Raw genomic sequence first — 21106 nt, 5'->3', positions numbered from 1 at the left:
AGCTCAATGATTATAATACATTACAGTATTAACAAAGTAATATAAAAACAAATAGAATAATAAATAAAATTAAGTAATATATAACTAAAAAAGAAAATAACAAAACTAAGAGTTAGTAGGTAAAATATATTGATATATGCACTAAACATATTAATATATTTTACTTTCTTACTCTTAGTTGTATTATTATTTTTTTTGGTTAAAGTGGCCTGAAAATGTTTAAAAAAAGAACTGTAAAACATTGAAAAAAAATTTAATAAAATTTCATGAAGGGAATTATGTACTCTGAATATATTGTCCTAAAGCACACAAAAAAATAATGCACTTGGTATTGAACTCTGGGAGCTGATATCATAACCTTTAAATATATAGGCAACTACTTATAAATTATAATTATTAATCAATAAGCTGAGTACTTGTTGAAAATTTGATTTCTATAGATCGAAATACTATTCATAATGTTCTGCTTCAAAATATAAAATTAAAAAAATATATGTGAGTGTTGTTTTTAAAAATAGTAAAAAATTTAAAATTATAAAGATAAAAAATTGTAAAAACTAGTTTAAACTCGTTTGTAACTACTTAATTATGGATAAGAAATGTTTTCAAAATTGTTAATGTTTCCTGAAATAATGTCTTACACTAAATGGATCACCTACACAGTTTAGATACTAAATTACTTAATACATACACTAACATTTAATATTATACAATCCAATATCACAAAGAGAGTTAATATAGATTAAAAACTCACAACTATAATATATAGAAGTAAAAAAATTAAATGTATTAAAAATGTACAAATATATTATATAATAAAAATTTTACAAAGAATAAATACACATGGGATGTGAGGTAAACCAAAATAATTTTAAATTTGTACTATATTGCATTAAATTCCGAATTGGAATTTTTAGATAAGTTTATAAATGGTAATTGCCAGTCTTTTACTAAACATATTTATTATTTAGGCCATCTATTACGTGTGTTGAATAATAACTAATAAGATTAATTGATAATATTTGGTATAATAATGGCAAGAAGTGCAGTGTGAAACGGCGAAGAAATGTTCTCGTGAAATTACATTTAGTAAAGACAGAACTGTTTTGAAATTCAAATCAAAAATAATTTTCTTTCACAAATGGAAAAAATGATGAAATTTACTACTCCAGAGAAAGACGAAAAAAGTCTACTACTACATTTATTATAGGTACTATTGATGTACTCGTTAAAAACATTAAATTTATATTATATTTATAAATGTAGCAGTCACTAATCACCAAGTTGTAGAGGTAGAGAGCCTTAATAATATTATTATTAAGTCTCTCTAAGTAGAGCTAATAAAAATCGAATTATTTGCTTTTAAACAAATTGCCGTTATTGTTGTCGATAGTTATAATTATCCATACAATTGTATTAATTAGCATGTAAGTATAATAGCTATTACCTAATAAATATGAACCATTCAATTATATTATTATGATCGATTAAATAGTGACGATTCAAAGATGATAAAAAAATAATAGATAGGTCTCAGAAAAATGTCTTAATTGTTAACATCCTGGAACTACCCAGATGGGATTTGCTAAAATTGGGCTAGTAAGTGTTAATAGTTTATACGTCTTGTTTGAAGTCCATAGCATAGACAAGTATACCAAATAGTCTTTAATTGTCTCGTAATCTCATCAACGAGAATAGCGACCTGATATTCAGTATTGTATGAATTACTTTTGAATAGTATTGAAATTACGTTACCTACTCGTTAGATTAAATATTTTTATTTAAATTACATTAGTGTTACCATTGATTTGTAATCAATGGTGTTACTTTAAATGTATCATGCTATATTATTTTTTTATTAAAAAAGAATGGCGTCCAATATAATGTTACTGGTATTTTGAAAAATGCATTACTAAATCTGTTGATTACCATAATATTTAGACATTTAGTAGTAAGTAGTATCCATAGTACCTAACTAATAAGTATAATGGTATAATGTATTATAATTTGTAGACTTATACTGTTATATAAAAATGCATATAAATAATTTTATAGTAGTATTGTAGGTATAACATTGATGAATGTTGATGTAAGTACATTGTTAAATTCTAATGACTATATATGTTACACCTACATGAACAATATTAATAAGCGTATTAATTCTTGGGATTTTAATACTATTGTTGATTATTATTTTAAACTTTCGGAATCTGAAATGAATGTAATTGATTTTTAATTGTTCTCGAATTAGCCCGCCATATTTTTGTCGTACATTCTACGTTCATAACTTATTTTAATAACGTGGACAATTATTACACGTTATTAAATTTGAGTTAATTTAAGTAAAATACAATGGATAACGAAATGACTACAGCGTTACTGCAAAATTAATTTCGTTAAGCGGCCCCCCAGTAATCTGTAATTCGTGTTACGTAATTAAATATTGTTAGTTACTACCCATCACTGGTGATAGCACGCGCTTTCGCCATTCGCCGCATGAATTAAATTAATTTTCTTATTCTCTCGGCATTTCAAATCTTTAAAATCCCGCCACCGAGGACGAGTGTGTTTACGAGTTTATAGTACTCCTTGGAAATGCACCCCTCTACTGCACCACCGACGCTAGGACTGTGACCGGCGGACAAGGACGCGGTTGCGGTTCAGCCATTTTGAAGTCGTAACAATTTGTTGTACGCTTATACGTTTGTCCGGCGCATTAATATTTACTCCCGCGATATTGTTGTCTATAGTATCTAAAAGGACTGGAGGAGCACTTTCGCCGACGTTGACGTTTCAAAGCTGCAGTTTAGAAGCTTACAAGACAGTACTTCCGAATCATCAGGTAACACGTTTTAACCACACAGATTTTTCGACAAACACGAAATCTGTGACCGCGTCCCGGCCCGGCCGGTCGATCGGCAAACCGCCGTTCGGCCTCCCGCGTTTTAGCTGTCGCCGACTAGATGACTGGTTTAGAATGTAGGAAACGCCATATCTGACCAGCCGCGGGCGAGGGTGAAAGCTTTCGCGATCGTAACAGGCATTTTGTTTCCCGCCGTCGCTGTGCACCTAATACTTAGTAACGGTCCGGCGGTGGCATGTACGTGACCGCACGCGGATAGGCGTAACGCCTGATTGTTAGGTATTTTTTCTGTTGCCCTCACCTGTGTGTACGCGTAATGACTAATGACCCGTTGCAGTTGTCGTGCGCTGGGTACACCCTCCCTTGAGCGCCCAACACCCGCCGCCGTTCTCCCAAACATTTTGCCGGTCTTAGTACCTGCTCGCGCCTTCTCCCATTCCCCAGGTAAATTACTATGACGGGGCTAACCATTAATTTTCGTGTGGTCAGTCCAGTTGGTGTGTTACCATGGTGTCGGGTACGACAACACCGACTGTCCGACTGCCGTAGCTGGGTGCCTGGACTTTTTCTATGAATATTGTATAAGGGTTTGCCGGCTGGTCATTAGGTCAGAACGCTGCTAAAGTTTTTTGGTTCATAAGTATAAGGTTTGGTCGCAGCCCAGGAACGCCTCAATAATTATTAATTAATAAATCGCTACGTCCAAACTCCAAAGTAAGCTATCTATGTAATTTATACTCTAAAGTTATAGAATTGTTTTATGAATAATTTTGAGGTTATTATGTCCTACTGTTATTTGTACAAATAACTAATATATCATGAATATTTTATCCATCATTTTATAATTTATTAAACTTCTTGAAAATAATATAGGTTTTGACTTTGTGCTAGGTTAATTAAGTAATAAGTAATCATTTAAAATATGATAAATCAAGTGAGCTTATGGTCTTATAGTTATGATCTAGTAACCCAAAATTTTAGTGAATCATCATTAGATGAACTAATTTAAGCAACCTTGGATAATTATGTCCTTTTAATATTGAGATGTAGCATTTTATTTATAACTGTTGTTATTCAACTAGTTAATGTGTAATGTTGTATTTGATTGTATTTTTTTTTGTCTTTTTTCGTAAGCTGACATAAATTATTTTTTGTTGGACATTTTTAGAAAGTTAAACACAATTTATAAAATACAACTTGTGAGTACCTGTCTAATCGTAGAGTTTATTGAATTATATTCATTAAATTGTTGATATTAGTCGTGAAAGTGATATATTAGATACATTGAAAATGTATAAAGTGTTAAAGATAAAACCTATTGTAAATATGTAATCAAAATGACAGATGATAACTTGTGTTGTGTCAACAACCTAGAAATAAATAAGATATATGATTAAATTGTATATGATTTTATTCAAATTTGCTTAGAGTAGCATTAAGATAGTAACTCAATTTTACTTTTGACCACTGGGTACCTGCTAACTGTACTGTAGGTAAAAGATTGTACTACTGTAAACACATAAACAATTCCTCTCAAAATAACCTTTAGTTTATTTTCAATTTATAAATAATATCACCAAACTTCATTATTGTCATGAATACCCACAGTTTTAGTTTATAGGTATGAATAGCATTCAAATAAAAATGTACATTTTTTAATTGGTTAATGTGTTTAGGTATGTAGGTATAAAATGTATTGATATTATCAAATGTGTTGATGGTAGAAAATATGTAGTTATATTGTACCAGTTAACGCTCAGCATATAATCGTTGAACATAGCGCATGTCACATTATTAACATAATTAGCATTTACAATTTCCTCAATTGCTATAGAGACTTAATGAAACTTTTTAAATGAACAATCCAAAAATAAATGTTTCTTGACTTGGCTAATATAAAATTAACTGTATTTGAATATACTTAAAGCTAAAATTTACTCTTTGGAATCATAATATTTAATTTTGTATTTCTTTGCAAAATAAAATAAACTTTGTTTGGGACTCTGACGTTCAATCAATAGTTATACATTACGTCTTAACAACTAACAATACATTATGTGAATGTAATTAAAAAAAATTACCAGAGTCTTATCTAGTTTGTTATAGTATATTATGTTATGAATTATTGTGTAATTATATTTTTGAATTTCTAAAATAATGATGATTATGAATATATATCATAATACATTTAATTTAGATAATAAATAATTGTATTAGAAATTTCTTCTTAAGATTACTTATTTATGTTTTAATTAATGTTTTAACTAAGTCAAGTCGAATACATTTTTTTTAAATCTAATTTGCTGATATCATAATTGGAGTTTTTTTAAACAATATTGCCCGGATTTTAAAGCACTATTAATCACAAATCATACAATTGTTTGAAAAAGTCATATTTATTTTTTAAAAAAGCATGACCTAAAATTAACTTAAACTAAGAATAAAATTGAAAAAAGAATTAACCACGATGTATTCTTCTAGATTTTTGGTTATGAATATGACTGGTGTCAGGCAAAGTATTTTTGATGATAACTGAGTTTAATACATTTAATAATCAAGCAGATAAATGAAAACAATTATAAACTAATCACCATTAAGTTCGTATTCTGGGTTTTTACATTTTTTATTCATTAAATTAAAAATGTTTTTATTTTATACCCAACTTATAAGAAGCCACTCGCTTAACATAAACTCGCCTAACCCACTAATAATGTTTTGGAAAGCTCTTCATGCAAATTATTTCATACTTTGATGACCAAATACTAATTTTGCCTTACAAAGTTAGGTACTATTACCATTAATGTAAATTGATGTACACATATGTTAACCTCTTAAGATAAGTCAGCTCTACTGTGTTTTTTACTAACTATTTTAAATGACCTGTAATTGAGATTACAAGTTGTAAATATACACTTATTTGTGAGCAATCAAATGGTGTTATAATTTTTTCAGGTTAAAAAGTAAAAATGTATTTGTTAATTTGTCTGCCATATTATTCAAAATTGAGACTAATCATCAAAAGTGTTACAACTCAGTATTCAGTTACTCACGGAGAAATCTCTTTTTAAATGCATGGAAGTTACAACTAGCTTTTACAGTCTATTTTTTTTACATAAATATATTGTATAAATTCATCATATATTAGTAAAGAATTTGAAAAAAAATATTTTGGGTTGGAATATTATTATTACCTACTGGTTATGTTTGAACTTTGAATAAATATTGGTTTTTATAATAATTATTATTTTGTTAATATTTTATTAACGCTGTGGCCTGTGGTTATAAAAACTGTTTAATATTATGGGTGTTTCCCATAGCAACTGTTAACAAACAAACTGGTACTACTTCATTCTCATAGTTGACATGCGAACATGCAATCAAACAAAGAGCTTATTTTCATAATGGATGACACTACTTTGCCCCTTTTCTTTTATTAATATCATATGGGTAGCAAATAATAATACCCTATGGTTTGCATTTATTGGCACAATGAGTACATCATATTATAATATTGTAGTAACTATACTATATTTTCTTTTTTAGTATTTTACTATAATTTTTAGTATTGTTTGTAAATTATAAAATAACATACTATATTTCTATTTTTAAGCTTTATTTTTCAATTATAGCTTATACACCTGAAAGTTAAGTCAGCTTAAATGAGAAACCTATACAAATCCTGCCCTAATCATGAATCTTATGAGGCTTCATGCTTATTAGGTGTTTTCATTGTGTAACACATATATTTTTTATAAATAAGAGTAATAAATCCTTAAAATAAAAATTGCTAAATGAGCTAGATATTTCTATTGTCCAGATTTACTATTACAATTTATAGTGTGTTAAATATATAGAATCAAAATAATTAAAAAAACGAAATTGCAAAATTGTAGATATCAATTGTATTACAGTTATTACTATAGCTTAATTAAATAGGTAGAATATAACTGACATGAATATTAGAAGTCTCATGTAGTTCTTTTGAGCATGAAAATTTGATAGTTCTTATCAAATCGTATAAAAACAATCTATACCTACCCTATATATTGTTTAACAATATTTATATATCTATATAATATGTATTATATTTTGTTAGTATAAGATCTTCAGATACAATTAACTTTTCCGATTAGGCATCTGTACGAATGTACAGTTTTATTACTTCTAACTTTTAATTAATATATCAAAATTTATATTATAGTTTTTATAAGTAACCTGTAAATGCTCCACAGTGTAGTTAGGCTTAGGTATATATTGTATAATTAGTATTAATATTGAATGAAGAAAAGAAAGCTTAACATAGTCTTTCATTCGTTTTTTCTCGATACCTAAAGTGAATAATATTGCTACGTTAAAAACAAAAACGATAATCCAAAAATTTGCTATAAAATTATAAGCGATGTGAAACAGTTTTCTTCTATTTTGACAGTGATGTCGGCATTTTCACGGAATCGTAATTAAATTTAAGCAAAACATCTTCGTAGAAAATATCGTTTTTTCTTAAAATTATGATACTAGTAAGTACAACATGTGTTGTAAGAATTATTTGTAGATTACGTCAGTCATTTCTAACAATTATTTCAATTGTTTATTCTCTGCTACACTAACGTCTTACATTGTAATACTGTAATTTAATTTATCCAATTTACTGCTTAAAGATATATACGAGGATATATATTAATTAGTTTATACAATGTAATCGTTTTAAAGGTAAACAATCATAAATATTTACGTCGATTGAAATTTTATTTTTCCTTATTTGAAATATAACAAATCTATATTTAGGATAAATTCCTAATTTCAATAAACTTAATTGCTTGTAAATCATTAATATTAACCTTAAAAATAATTAGGTACCTCGTATAAACTAATTAATTTAATATTCCAAATCAAAATAATTTTCTGGAAAATTACTATATAAAATCGAATTTCTAATAACTAATAAGTAATTATAATTTATAAGTAGAAGTTAGAAGATAAAATGAATGATGTGGTGGACCTACATTTTGCGGGGTTTTCCTGTGCAACTCCACTCTGCTCATTTAACTTGAAATACGTATAAGTTATAATTGATTAACTACTGTTCTAAATTCAATTTTTAGGCCTAAAAATATTAATCTACTTCAAAATGTATGCTATCGTTGAAAAAATTTAAAAAAAAAACTTAAATATTGATTACCTACAATAAGCAATTTTTATAAAATATAACATGTTAAAAAGTGTTGTTCAGTAAATTAGTCAAAAATTTAAAAACGTTAAAACTTGTTGATACAATCATAGACAACCATTTAAAATTATCACCTTGTATCTATACATATGTATAATATTCTTGCCCAATACCCACTATTTTTAAAGTATACAACAATTTTAATATCCGTGTTTAATCACGGGACTTGTGCTAAGAAATATTGATAATGATACTCGGTCAAATCAACTAGTTTTACTATTCAAAATATTCAGTGTAGTATACAAATAATATATTATTCCGATAGGCTTCATTCAATAATGAAAACTGAATATGTGTAACTTTAAATTATTTAGAAAATTGTCAAATAATGAAATGCATGGTAGATGGGTAGTGAAAAAAATGCATTTGTGAAATATATTATATTGTAATAATTTATAACATGTTATAGTAATCTCTAAAACTTCATAGCAATAACTAAAAACAATACTATGTAGATGGATAAGTGCTTATATTTATTTTAATTTAACAATACATGTATGTAATACGTTTATACTTTTGCATAAGTATATTTTTTAGTTAAATATAATATTATTAAAATACCTTTGTTTGGCATGCATGTTTGTTAAGTATTTAGACTATTATTATATAGGTTCATATAATACGTATATATGATAAATATTAAAAAAATAATAATAAACTGTAGCATTCCATTTTTTTTTTTACTTTTCAATAAATTAGTCAACTCAAAATTGACCGTTAGTGGTCAATTTCTGAACTTAAAGTTTCCATGGTTACTGTTTTGTAAACAGCACTGGCTAGTGTCTACCAGGTGCCCTTAGTATCCCTTTTCTATCAGTCTGAGTAAAGCAGTCGAACAGTCTACTTCATCCCTTATGAATATATTTTTAAGTTAAAATATAATATGGGTAAGTTTTTGAAAACTTTATAACATTAGTTTTATGTTCAATACTTTTTCTTCGTATTTTTTAAAAATAATACATTTTTAAAAAGTAATTTTTAAATATTCCGATCAATGAAATAATGTTATAAGTATTAATTTTATGAGGTTAAAAAAGATTCTATTGTACGTTTAGCAAATACAAAATAAAGATTTATTTTTATCGATAATATATATATATATATATATTTCACTTGTGAACTATGGGTTCTTCTGGTTATAAATATGAAAAAATAAAATTAGTTGACGCGTTTTGTATAATATTTGAATGAATAGCTTATTTATTATATTACAACTGTATGTTATTATTTTTCATCGAATTACAATAATTTCTTTTTAATATCGTTATTTTTGTAATTATTAAACTACAAACCGGTATAGGTATATGCGTAACTTATCACGAAATATATTTGTTTATAGTTTAATGGTTTCTTTGTGTTTTCAAAGCTTTCAATTCAAACATTTAATAATTAAAATTAAAATTCATAAGTATTCCAAAAAACAAATGAATAACACATACATATCAGAATTATATTTTTACTTATTAAAGTTATTATTCTTTGATTTCTGTAGATTGTTGCAATGAAAAATTGTAGAACATGTGAAAATATATTTCTATAAAAACAAACGTTATAATTGTAATACTAATTTTTATAAAGAAAATAGTTATATTATCTTTTTTTGTTTAAGAAATATTGTAAATTTAATTACGTTGATGGACTTTCGTCATTTTTAAATCAATATATTGTCTAGTATAGTGTATACACTTGGGGGGCAATAGCATGACATTGGTTTTTACTGGATCAATAGGAATAGAGGAAGTGTCCCCTTGCAGGGTAAAAGGGGTTGGTTGTTGGCGCCAGTCTGCTGTCTGCCGTATCATGCATGCCAGTGAACTCAAGGTGAATGAAACTACCCTCGATCAAATCGCTCCCCACCAATTCTCAACGTGTATTATGTAATGCGCAAACCTTGCTAAAATTATTATGTAAAATGAGATCCTTGATATAAGTACACTTGACAATTGCTTGGTTTTAATTTTTTTTTTAATATTTAAGTATTTTGTATGGTTAAATTAAAATTTGATGATTTATATTAATATATATATATATATTCATTTTTCTAAAAATAAATAGAAAAGTTTTCGGAAAGAATACATTCGAAGGATTTGCTGTTATTAATCTGTTATATTTGAAATTGTATTTTTAAAATATAATCTCCGAAACGCACTTTTCATATAATGTGTAAATTGTTCTTTAATCGTGAGTTATCGTGAGTTTTTGTTATAACTCATAGTTGTACTTTGTTGATTTTTGTTTATACAAAATGTTCAGTAACTATTTTTTTTTTATTTCCTTGAATTTATTGTTGCCGATAATCGACTTGACTCGTACCTACGTTTTAATTAATAGAAGTTTTCACAACAATCATTTTGCTTGTTTTTTTGTTATCTTACCACTTAATAATTAAAAAATAATGTTTAAAACATGCTCGGTATGTAGATGATCTTCATTCAAATTGACTTATAATATTTTTATTATTTCCCAACAATAACATAATTTTAAAATAAATATATTATTAATAATTGTACATTTCACTGTTTATTATATAACATCGTTATTAAAGATATTAAAAAAAAAAAAAATATTTTTGTGTATAAAAACGTTATTGAAGTAAGAACCGTAATACATCGATAGAATATAGAACTTAAAAAAACTTCCTTCCTAACCTAGATTTTGGCTTCGCCTTAGTATTTAAATATTAGGAAAAAGAAATATTAAACTATTCAGTGTGTTCGAGTGTGATTTTATTTTAACAATTATTTTCTCTATAAATATAGGGTTTTATTTTTAAATTCATCTTTATTTCGTTTTGACAACTTAGTCATTAGCTCTACGATAATTGTCTGTTTTTAGTTACTAATATTACATATTGTCATATTGATAGTTGTATTGTTAACATGACGTATGGCACTATAAATAAAAATAACAAATTTAACATTGTGATCTACACATAATAACGAAAATACAGATTGTTATCCGTTTATTCGTTTTTTTAATATTAAATATTGAGTTAGAATTATAATATTTGATTATAATAACGGTAGAAATAATAACTAATGATGATATTGAATCTATATTTATCGTTATACACATCTTGTACTATATAAGTATAAAAATCGAATTACAAACAATTAGTTAATTATTTGTTACGAATTATGTAAAGCGTTGCATTTAAACTTTTAAATTTTACAACATGTCAATATATACTCAATTATATAATGTAATATATATATATTATATTAAATTATTATTATAATTCACTTACTGCTTGAAATATCTATTTTCTATCTGTATTTAAAAATAAATAAAAATAGGTACTTGTTTTTTATACTACTCTAAACTACTCCACATCATTTATTCACCATTTTTCAATAAATATATCATATACTAGAACTAAACTAACCTACATGTACAACATCGCGATATACCTAATACTTACAGAAAATTATTGAACGTGAATATCAACATTTCAAAGACACCGCCGACGCAATCTCACCTAGTAGGACAGGGTGATAAATTATATATGGCTCTGTGGCGGGGTCATAACTATTAACTACCGAAAAATAAAATTCGTTGACTTATTGAAAAATAATTTTTAAAAACACTTGAAATTATCAAGAAAATAAATAGTCTGATAGAAAATATATTTTTAAATTTTTAAATTTTAGACATGAAGAGATTCAATGACGGCCATTCAAATGCCCCATTCAAACGTCCTAAAATGGGTCCTGATGATATAGAATTAAGAGTTCTTATTCCAAGCAAGGTACTTTTATAAATTTGAATACTCGATCTGCTTTAGTTATATTTTAATAATTATTTATTTTAGGTTGCTGGTTCGATTATTGGTAAGGGTGGATTCAACATTTCCAGACTGCGTACAGACGTGAGTTTTTGTTTAAAATTTGAAAATTATGTTTGTTAAATAAACTAAAAATTCAAACCAACCAAAATAGGCCTACTATTGATTATTGTTATGTACATGTAATCCCTTTATAATTTATTCTTGTTTGGTCGAGGCTCTAAGTTGACCATGAAGGAATATTGTTAGACTTTATACTTGTCAATATTCCCAATTATTGGATCTAATAAAATTAAAATGAATAGAAATATTTATGAAGGTAAGTAGGCCTATTTGATATTTTTCCTCTCGGAACAAGTTTTAAAAAAAGGATACAGGAATTATAAAGTTCAAATAATAATCATGTATAGTTGCTTTGTAACTTAACCAAAACAGGACTGATCTTGGAAATTTGTTATGTGTTTTATGCCCATATGCCCATGCCCCTCGATGTGATTTATTTCACATGTCCCGTGGTACCCTGGGCCCCTCTGCATATACCACGCATATGCCCTGAACCTCAATCATCGACGAATACAACCTGCGAACAATAACGGATACTACCTGATGCTGTCCATCTAACAGTACAATGCCACAGTCACTGTCCCAGATTGCCCGGGTCCTGAACGGTAAATCATCCATCATCAATCTCTCATATATATACTTAAAATTTTCTTTTATGCATAACTTTTTTTCTTTAGTAGATTCAGATGTGTATTTATAATCATTTTGTTGTTGATAAATTATTTAATAGACTGAAAGCCTCTAAAATTGAGAAATTTTATTGAAAGAAAGTAGGTTGGATTTCTCATACGGCTTTCAGGGCTTGCAGTTTTTTTTTCAAATTTCACTCTTAATGGTTAATTTAAAAATAGTTTGAAAAGTTTAAAAATTGCCTCTTACACTGGGATTTTACACTGAAAATAACTTTTAAGACTAAATCCATTATATCCGAAAACTATTAAAATAATTTATATAAATTAAATATTACAGAACTGTTTGCTAAATCACTTTCCGTTTGTCCTATAAATCAGTTAATTTAAACTGATAAATTTCTTTTTCTGTTTGTGAGTTTTATGGGGAAATATACTAAGAGTAGACCAATTTTATATCTGCATAAATATTAACTGTGCTTTCTTACTGTTTAACCCATTGATTCATCAATATAATTTAACTGTAAAATATTATTAACATAATAATTTGCCCTTTGATTGATTTTAGTGATAGTTTCTATAAATTGGTCCATTCTTAGTAACATGCTTTCTTTTTTTGTCGGCCTAATACATATTTATGTGAATTCAAATAATCATTTATTTTATTTTTTTGGTAGAATACTGACTATTATATCAAGTAATGACAATGCTTTGAAAGTTTTGGGTGAAGTTATGGGTAATTTAGAAGATGGTGGTTCAGTAAGTATTCAAATATAAATGAAAAATATATGTATCAATTTTATATTAATTTAAATATTTTTTGTTAATTATTAGAGATTTAAACGTGGCGGAGCTGGTGGTGGCCAAGGTAATAACGATAATCAAGGAGAGACTGATGTTGATGTCAGAATGTTGGTACACCAAAGTCAAGCTGGATGTATAATTGGAAAAGGAGGATTAAAAGTGAAAGAGCTAAGAGAGGTTAGTTAGTTTAGTACATTATTAATTAAGAGTTATAAAAACTAAATAGAATACATAATTAAGAAAAGAATATAGCAAATTATACATTTTTAAGGTTTTAATTTATATTAGTTATGAGTAAAATTGTACATTGTTGGAAATCAATTTAGTGTATCATACAATACAAAATATTTTTTGTAATACAGTTATCTCTCATTATCCGCCAAGGTTACTTTCCAAGAAATGATAAAAATACCATGGAAAGCAAACCTTGAGCAATGTAAAGAGGCAGTTAGGTTTTATTTTTTTAATTTAAAAAATATAATAGTATAATATTTATTATTTATTAATTATTTGTACATATATACATATGAGGAAGGATTGAAAGACTTGCACCCTCCCCTAAAGTAAAAACCGGCTAAGAACCATGCAGTTAGAGAGCTAAAATGGTTTTATACCAGCAGCTAATAAAAAAATAAAAAAAATAAATAAAAACCATGCAGTTGATGTCTTCAATGAAATTATGGCTGTTGTATAATAATGATAAAATGTACATGCTATTAATATATGGGTGTTTCTAACTCAACTGCAGATACCGAGGAGTTACTGTAAGAGTATTACTTATGTAGTTATGTATAATCATAGACCTTATACTACTAGACAGGCAATGAGTGTATGGAAAGCTGAACAGCATAGTGGGCGCTTTTTGATTACTCGTACAGGGGTAGCCGGGTAAGATTGTATATATAGTATAGATTATTGTTTTTTCGTAAAGATTACATCACTGCAAGATGTTATGCAGCTTCCATGCTGTTGTTTGCACACAGTTCTTGTCTAATAGTATAAGGTAGACCTATAATGTAATACTGTTAAATGTACCATTCTTTTCTAAAATAGTAAAATATCTAGACATAGGAATTAATTAATTGATAAAAATAATTAATGTGTGTGTATAAATAAGTTTTACTTTTAAATGTTAATGCATTATTTGAAATATATACTAATTAAAAGTTCTATGTTTAATACCTTGTTGGTTTGACTAAATAGTCTGTGCTTATTTTTGTCATTCTATATATTATTATGAGCTGAACTGTATGCTAAGTATTAATTTATAATTAACAGTTACTCTTTTGCCAATTTTTAAATGCATACATTTAATGAAGAGTTCAAATTTTATAAATTTTGTTTATTTTACATTATGTAATAACTTACACGAAGAAGTAATACCTTTATTATCAATTTAAAATAGTTTTTTTATTGATTTTAGAAAACTGGATCACGGATTAAAATTTACACTAGTTGTTGTCCTATGAGTACTGATAGAGTGGTACAAATAACTGGGAAGCCTAATACTTGCTCAGATTGTGTTCGGGAAGTCCTGGATTTATTAAAAACTGTAAGTTTTTTAAGTTTATTAATTTTTTAATGTACAAAGTTTCATTGTTGATTTTATTCTTTAGGCACCTGTTAAAGGGGCAGAAGATCCATATGATCCCAATAATTTTGATGAATACTATTCTGATGAATATGGTGGTTATGGTAATCCAGCTGGTGGTGGTGGTGGAATGAGAGGTGGTAATATGAATCAACGTGGACCACCTGGAGGACCAGGAAGATTCCAAGGAGGTGGTGGTGGTGGACCCATGAATAATCGGGGAATGTAAGTATTACATATAATTTCAGAAAAATATTTTATATTATCTTCTATGTGTAAATTATATATCAGGTTAAGCAGTTGTGGCCAACCCAACCGATTTTGCGATTAATTTCAAAAATGCATCATTATTCTACAGTCCTCATAAATAATTAGATATAAAATATTATGATTGTAGCGTTGACATTGCTACTAATAATACAGGCTTCTCTTTGTAAAGACAATTTGGAATATTCTACAAGCATAGAATCAATATAAAATATAAATAAACATTTCTTACTTAACAAATTTTTCTATTAAAATCTGTGGTCCAAAGGTTGGCCTGTTGTTACTCCTGTTGTAAAGTGTAATTATTAAATGTTCAGTTGTTTAAGTTGTTTCTTTGACAGTTTTGAATATCGTATTATTTCTATAAAACCGAAGTTTCAATAAGTTATTGTTTTCGTGTCTTACTATTAATAGTTGTTCTTAATTTATTGATGACAATTTTCATGTTGTTATATTTATGTATTAATTCTTATTTTCTATCATTTTAAGGGCTTACTCCAGAGGCGGCGGCGGTGGTCGTGGGGGTGGTGGCGGTTTTGGCGGCGGTGGCGGTGGAGGATTCAATAATACTGGTGGCGGAAATTATGGAGGCAATGCTGGAGGCTATGGTGGAGGTCCAGGTGGTTATGGAAATAACGTTGGATCTGGAAACTTTGGCGGTGGTGGCGGAGGAGGTTATGGTGGTAAGTTGTATTATTTTATTTTGGCAGCTAACACAAAAAGTATTTGCTTAATTTATCATTTTCGCTAGTTTTTTTCATTATTTAGATATTTCACACAAATCTTAATTTAATTTTAGTATTTGGGGAATGCAACAAGAAACATACATCTGCTCTTTCTTTAATCAAATCATGTGATGTGATAAGGAATGTTAAATTAATACAATCCAATGAATTCCTTATTAAATTTATTGAATAATACACCCTAGATAATTTTGATTATGGGAGATTTAAACATATTTATTTTATATTTTCAACACCGTAAATTTAATCTAATTAAAATGATATAGAAATGTTTAGTAACAATATTGTAATAAAAATTATAATTTTTAATAATCACTAACATTGATTATTATATTTTTACTTTTCTTTTGACTAGTGGTAATGCTCCCATATTTTTTAATAATATATAATACTATAAATAACATTTAGAAGTTGACTTTATGTATTAATCTTAATTTATTAGGTATCTATTAAAACTATTATAATTGTATATGATATATTAATGCACTTCTGTCTTATAACATTTATTTTCATATTTTTATTATGAAACTTCATAGGTATATATATATATATATATATATACCTATATTTTATGTATATTTAATAATAAATCATTTTTACCAATCAATAAGAAAATTTTTTTAGTTAATTGGGACTCATCAATGTTAATATTTTCTATTAATTTAATGTTTTAATAGTTAAACTAATACAAATCCAAATTTATAAACCATTTGTAACTACATATCAATCCATAATGATCTTAATGCTATTTTATGTTTTGTCTTAAAAATGAAGTACAATTTAGTTATTTTAAGAATATCTTAATCTCAAAACTTTTATAATGCTACAACTTTTATTTTTAAATTAGGTTTTCTTGTGTAATATAATTCTTATTTTTTTTATTAAAAAGGTGGCTTTGACGATGGTCCTATGAGTGATTTTAGTATGCCTCCTCCAGCTATTATGGGTGCTGGGGCCGGAAAACCTGCAGCTTTTAATGGTTCTACGCAAGTCACAATTCCGAAAGATGTAAGTGACAGTTTTACCGTTGACGGAGTTATGCACAAGGCTTGCGTACCGAAAAGCATAAAAATTATCAATAAATGAAAAACATAAAGGATAATAATTTAATTAACCAAACACTTAATTTTCAAAAGTAATGAGTTGGTGGGATTGATAAAATAGTAGTGAAAAGAGAGGTGCATTTCTAGTAAGGGGGAAATAATGCATGGCTGTTAGCGCTATGTAAGCGGTAAAAAACAAGAAAAAAATAAAACTTCAGGAAAAAGAAAGCAAAATAAAGAATGCTTTGAGAAGAGAAGGCTAAAGTATATTGAATGGAATATGAGATAAAAATGTTTCCTTTAAGCTAGTTTACTATGTGCTTCAATTAACTCCAACTAAATTTTGCTTTATTTTATTATTTGATATTTCGGTACGTTTGTCTTGAGTAGTTCCAATTTAGCGATCAAAACTGTTGCTTCCATTGTTTTTCGGTATGCTATCCCTTGTGTGCTCCTGTGTGTATTCTTTTTACAAATATTTTAGTTCAAATACATAGAATAAATTTTATTTCCTTATTGGGTAATAAATAATAGTAGTAAAAACGTGCTTCTTGGATGGCAATTTTTTTATTTATAATTTTACTTATTACATCAATTTGACAATAAAATATAGATTGCAGTATAATTAATTACCTTTGAAGGAAACTGACAATTTTTACCTATTTTATTTTGTTTATACTTCCTATTGATAAATTACTTAAATATTGATCATTTTTTTTTTGATAAATGTAATAATGTGAATAACTTTACGTAAATTATTTACATAATATAGAATGTAATGATTAAACTGGTAGTGTTGAATGTAGCCTAACTTCAACAATTTAACATAAATGTTAATGTATCCTAAATTTACCGTAACATGATATGCTAATAATTTGTTATTGTTAATCTATCCTAATTTAACATGCCATCTTAAAGCGTTTCACAGTATCACTGATTACTTTATTGACATATGTGATTAAGTTTTTGTTCTGCTTGATAAATTCAAAATTATTTTTTAGATATTTATTGACTCAGTTTTTAATTACCTATATTGTTAATTTTAAAGTCTATTAAAGTGTCATACATCTAAAAACTATGTATTTAAAGATATCTTAAAGTTTTTCTTGAAAAATAAGGAATAAAAAAATACTTTAAATGACTTGGGAAATAAACATTAACTGGTCACTAACTCATTATAAAATGTATTTAATTTTGTTTAATCAGTACGACTTCTAAAAATTAGCTACCTACCAAAACATTTTTAATATAATATATTTATTTAAATGTTTAATTCTATTGTATATTTTGATATAAATGTAGGAAAATATTGAAGCCTTAGGAATTATTATTATTATTTTTTTAAATTATAGTGTTGTGTCGATTTAACTTGATTTAAATATATTATTTTATTTTAAAGCTCGCGGGCGCGATAATCGGCAAAGCCGGCGCTAGAATCCGTCGTATACGCCAAGATTCAGGAGCCGGAATCACTATTGGCGAACCAACTGAAGGCTCAGATGAACGAATAATCACTATTAATGGCACAGACAGTCAAATTCAAATGGCACAATATTTATTACAACAATGGTTAGTATTTTATATTTTCATTTTTATCTTAATGTGTATTATTTAAGGTGAAAGGATATTATATAAAAATACTAACATGTAAAAATGAAGTGCCATGCAGCTAACTATGGGTTCTCAGCTACAAGAAAACCGTTAACTATCGTATGGAAGACTAGTGATTTTGTTGTTTTAAAAAAAAATTATTTTCCTAACAAGAAGTCTCTAGTCTTCTTACGAAAGTATCGATTAACAGCATGCAACAACTATACAATAACTGCTTTTATCTACTTAATTAACTATCTTATAACTTAAATGCTTTATATTTTACTTAAGATATGTTTGTTTAAAAAATATTATAATTTTGTTTTGTATTTTTTACCTAAAAGTACCTAAATTTTTTCTTCTACTCTTGTTTTTTTTATTAAAATTTCATTAAAATGATTTAAAACAACATTTTATTGAAAATTTAATTTATTTCTATTTTTTATTTTAATTATTTTATGTTAGATATATTTTAATGTTCATCCATATTTTATGTCTGTGTAATATAATTTTGATACTGTTTCAATTGCATTTTAAAACCTTGCTTAGTTACATTTTTTTTTGTGGTCAACATGGGAAATAATATAAATTTACTAGTTTGAAATGAAAAAAAAAATGTTTTTATTTTTTTTATTAAATTTGTATTATTAAAATATTATTCTTAAGTGTTTGTTCATGACTGTGTAGCACTTATTACTAGTATAGCATTATTTTAATGATACAGATCAAGGATGGCCAATTGGTGTGCTTGCATTACCTTTTTTTATCTTACCTTTGCTACATATTCAAATTACTTAATACTTAATGATTTTAACTTTATAAATTATGTTGTTTGTGGATGGTGAATTTGTACAGTAATCAAAAAGCAAGATGCTTAATTTTAATTAGAATTTTGTGAGTTGTAAATATCCATTTTATTCTACAAAATATTAACGTGCGCTTTTAGTTAAAATTACCTATTGAAAAATATCCACTTTTGCAATGTTTTTTATTTATTTTCCAGTTTTACATTCAAAATGTTGCCTGCTTTGGTCTGTTAGATTTTAAAGTTTTCAAAATTGGCTCTCTAGTAACTTTTACATGATGCCCCGTGGTATAGATCCTTAAAATCAACAAATATTTAAAAATCGTATAACATTTGTTAATGTTGAAACCATTTTATTTAGCAGATTTTTATTATTTCCCCTGAAATTAAAAGCATCTAAATATAAAAGTGTTAATGCTTGCATGGATTGTTGTTATTTATTGTTTTTAAAATTATTTGTAATTTTGAAAAACATTTTGTACCAAAAGTATTTAAAATTAATCTTACTAAAAAAAAAATAATATTAATCTGTTATAGCTTAAGTACGGAGTTAAGATTTGTATTATATTTAAATCCATATTTTTTTTTGTATAGCATTATAATTTTTAATTTAATACCAATGCACATTTTGTGTACAAGTAATTACAATCGATATTTTATGATGTTGTCAATTTATTAATTTTTAACTTTTTTAACCATTTCTTATGGCTTATAATGTACAAAATATGAAGTTAAACTAATTTTATTTATTTTTTGTTTTAGCGTTCAAGCCCAAAAACCCGGAGGTCCTGGTGGCGATGGCTTCATGTAAATAAATAAAAAACATGCAATTTCTGTTTTGCTATTCAATTATGTTTTCAATCATATATTATACTCATTTCATACTATTTAATGTAGTTAAGTAGTATCCATTAGTAACGATCCGTGTATTCAATTTTATTTGGTTTTTTTATCTGCCTGGAGAAGAGGGATAACTGAAAAATACTCTGAGGGTGGCTCATTGTTATTTCACCTGTATTTTCGGTTATTTGTTCTTCTATATACATTTTTTTTTTTTGTAAATATATGACATTATATTAATACAGATTTCCATCATTTAATTCTAGTTAATAAGTTTTTTTAATTTTAAACACTTAAGAAATGTAGTAAAATACTTATGAAATACATTTATATTTACTAAGTTGATTTATAATAATTAAAAACCTTTCAATATATAAAAAATTATATACATTTTACAACTTTATCCACACATTTTATATATTAAAATATAAATTAGGTATTAATTATTAATATTAGGTTATATTTATATAAATAATTTTATAGACATGTAATTTATTATGTGTATTGTGGATGAAGATTTTGTATTGGTGTAATAATACTGAATAAGTAATACAGTGTGTTCTGTGGTTTTAATTGTATGTAATTTTTTTGCAGTTTTCTTTCTAAATTTGAAAATATTTAAGGAATTCTCTAATTATCCTGGATTCTGGATCATTCTGATATGCAACACTCTTAAATAAGTGCCTGGGCAATGGCTGCTCAAACTTCTGGTGTTAAGACTTATCTTTGAGATTATGATATTCTATATTATACAATTTTGATGCATTCAAGAATCTTAATTTACATCAGCTATACAATAATTAATTAGTATTATGCAGTGTTTATCAGAAAATGTGAAGTAGATATAATGTTAATGT

The 21106-nt window shown here is 26.7% G+C and overlaps 1 protein-coding gene across 2 annotated transcripts; it reads left to right on the top strand.

The window, feature by feature from the left end:
• The first annotated feature begins 2626 nt into the window (after positions 1–2626).
• On the top strand, positions 2627–20489 carry LOC111041552 (heterogeneous nuclear ribonucleoprotein K). Of its 2 annotated transcripts, XM_022326231.1 has the most exons (12): positions 2628–2842; positions 11741–11838; positions 11902–11958; positions 12499–12542; positions 13244–13325; positions 13401–13547; positions 14794–14922; positions 14987–15186; positions 15718–15911; positions 16861–16979; positions 18414–18583; positions 20172–20489. In XM_022326231.1, the coding sequence occupies exons 2-12, from the start codon at positions 11743–11745 to the stop codon at positions 20218–20220; spliced, it is 1287 nt and encodes a 428-aa protein (XP_022181923.1). In that variant the 5' UTR covers positions 2628–2842; positions 11741–11742; the 3' UTR covers positions 20221–20489. The 2 variants fall into 2 exon arrangements, with proteins under 2 accessions (XP_022182613.1, XP_022181923.1); XM_022326921.1 differs by lacking the exon at positions 12499–12542 and having other exon boundaries at positions 2627–2842.
• The last annotated feature ends 617 nt before the right edge of the window (positions 20490–21106 follow it).

The sequence above is a fragment of the Myzus persicae genome, unplaced genomic scaffold, assembly GCF_001856785.1.
Source record: "Myzus persicae strain clone G006 unplaced genomic scaffold, MPER_G0061.0, whole genome shotgun sequence".
NCBI classification, from domain to species: domain Eukaryota; kingdom Metazoa; phylum Arthropoda; class Insecta; order Hemiptera; family Aphididae; genus Myzus; species Myzus persicae.
The sequence above is the reverse complement of the archived record's forward strand: the minus strand, read 5'-3'. Positions and strand labels throughout refer to the sequence as shown.

Bases quoted from the DNA above. Each gene is read 5' to 3' on its own strand.
- LOC111041552 (XM_022326231.1), top strand. From the start codon at position 11,743: ATGAAGAGATTCAATGACGGCCATTCAAATGCCCCATTCAAACGTCCT. The intron at 11,839-11,901 runs GTACTTTTATAA...TATTTATTTTAG, and splicing joins GAGTTCTTATTCCAAGCAAG to GTTGCTGGTTCGATTATTGG. The intron at 13,548-14,793 runs GTTAGTTAGTTT...TATTGATTTTAG, and splicing joins AAGTGAAAGAGCTAAGAGAG to AAAACTGGATCACGGATTAA.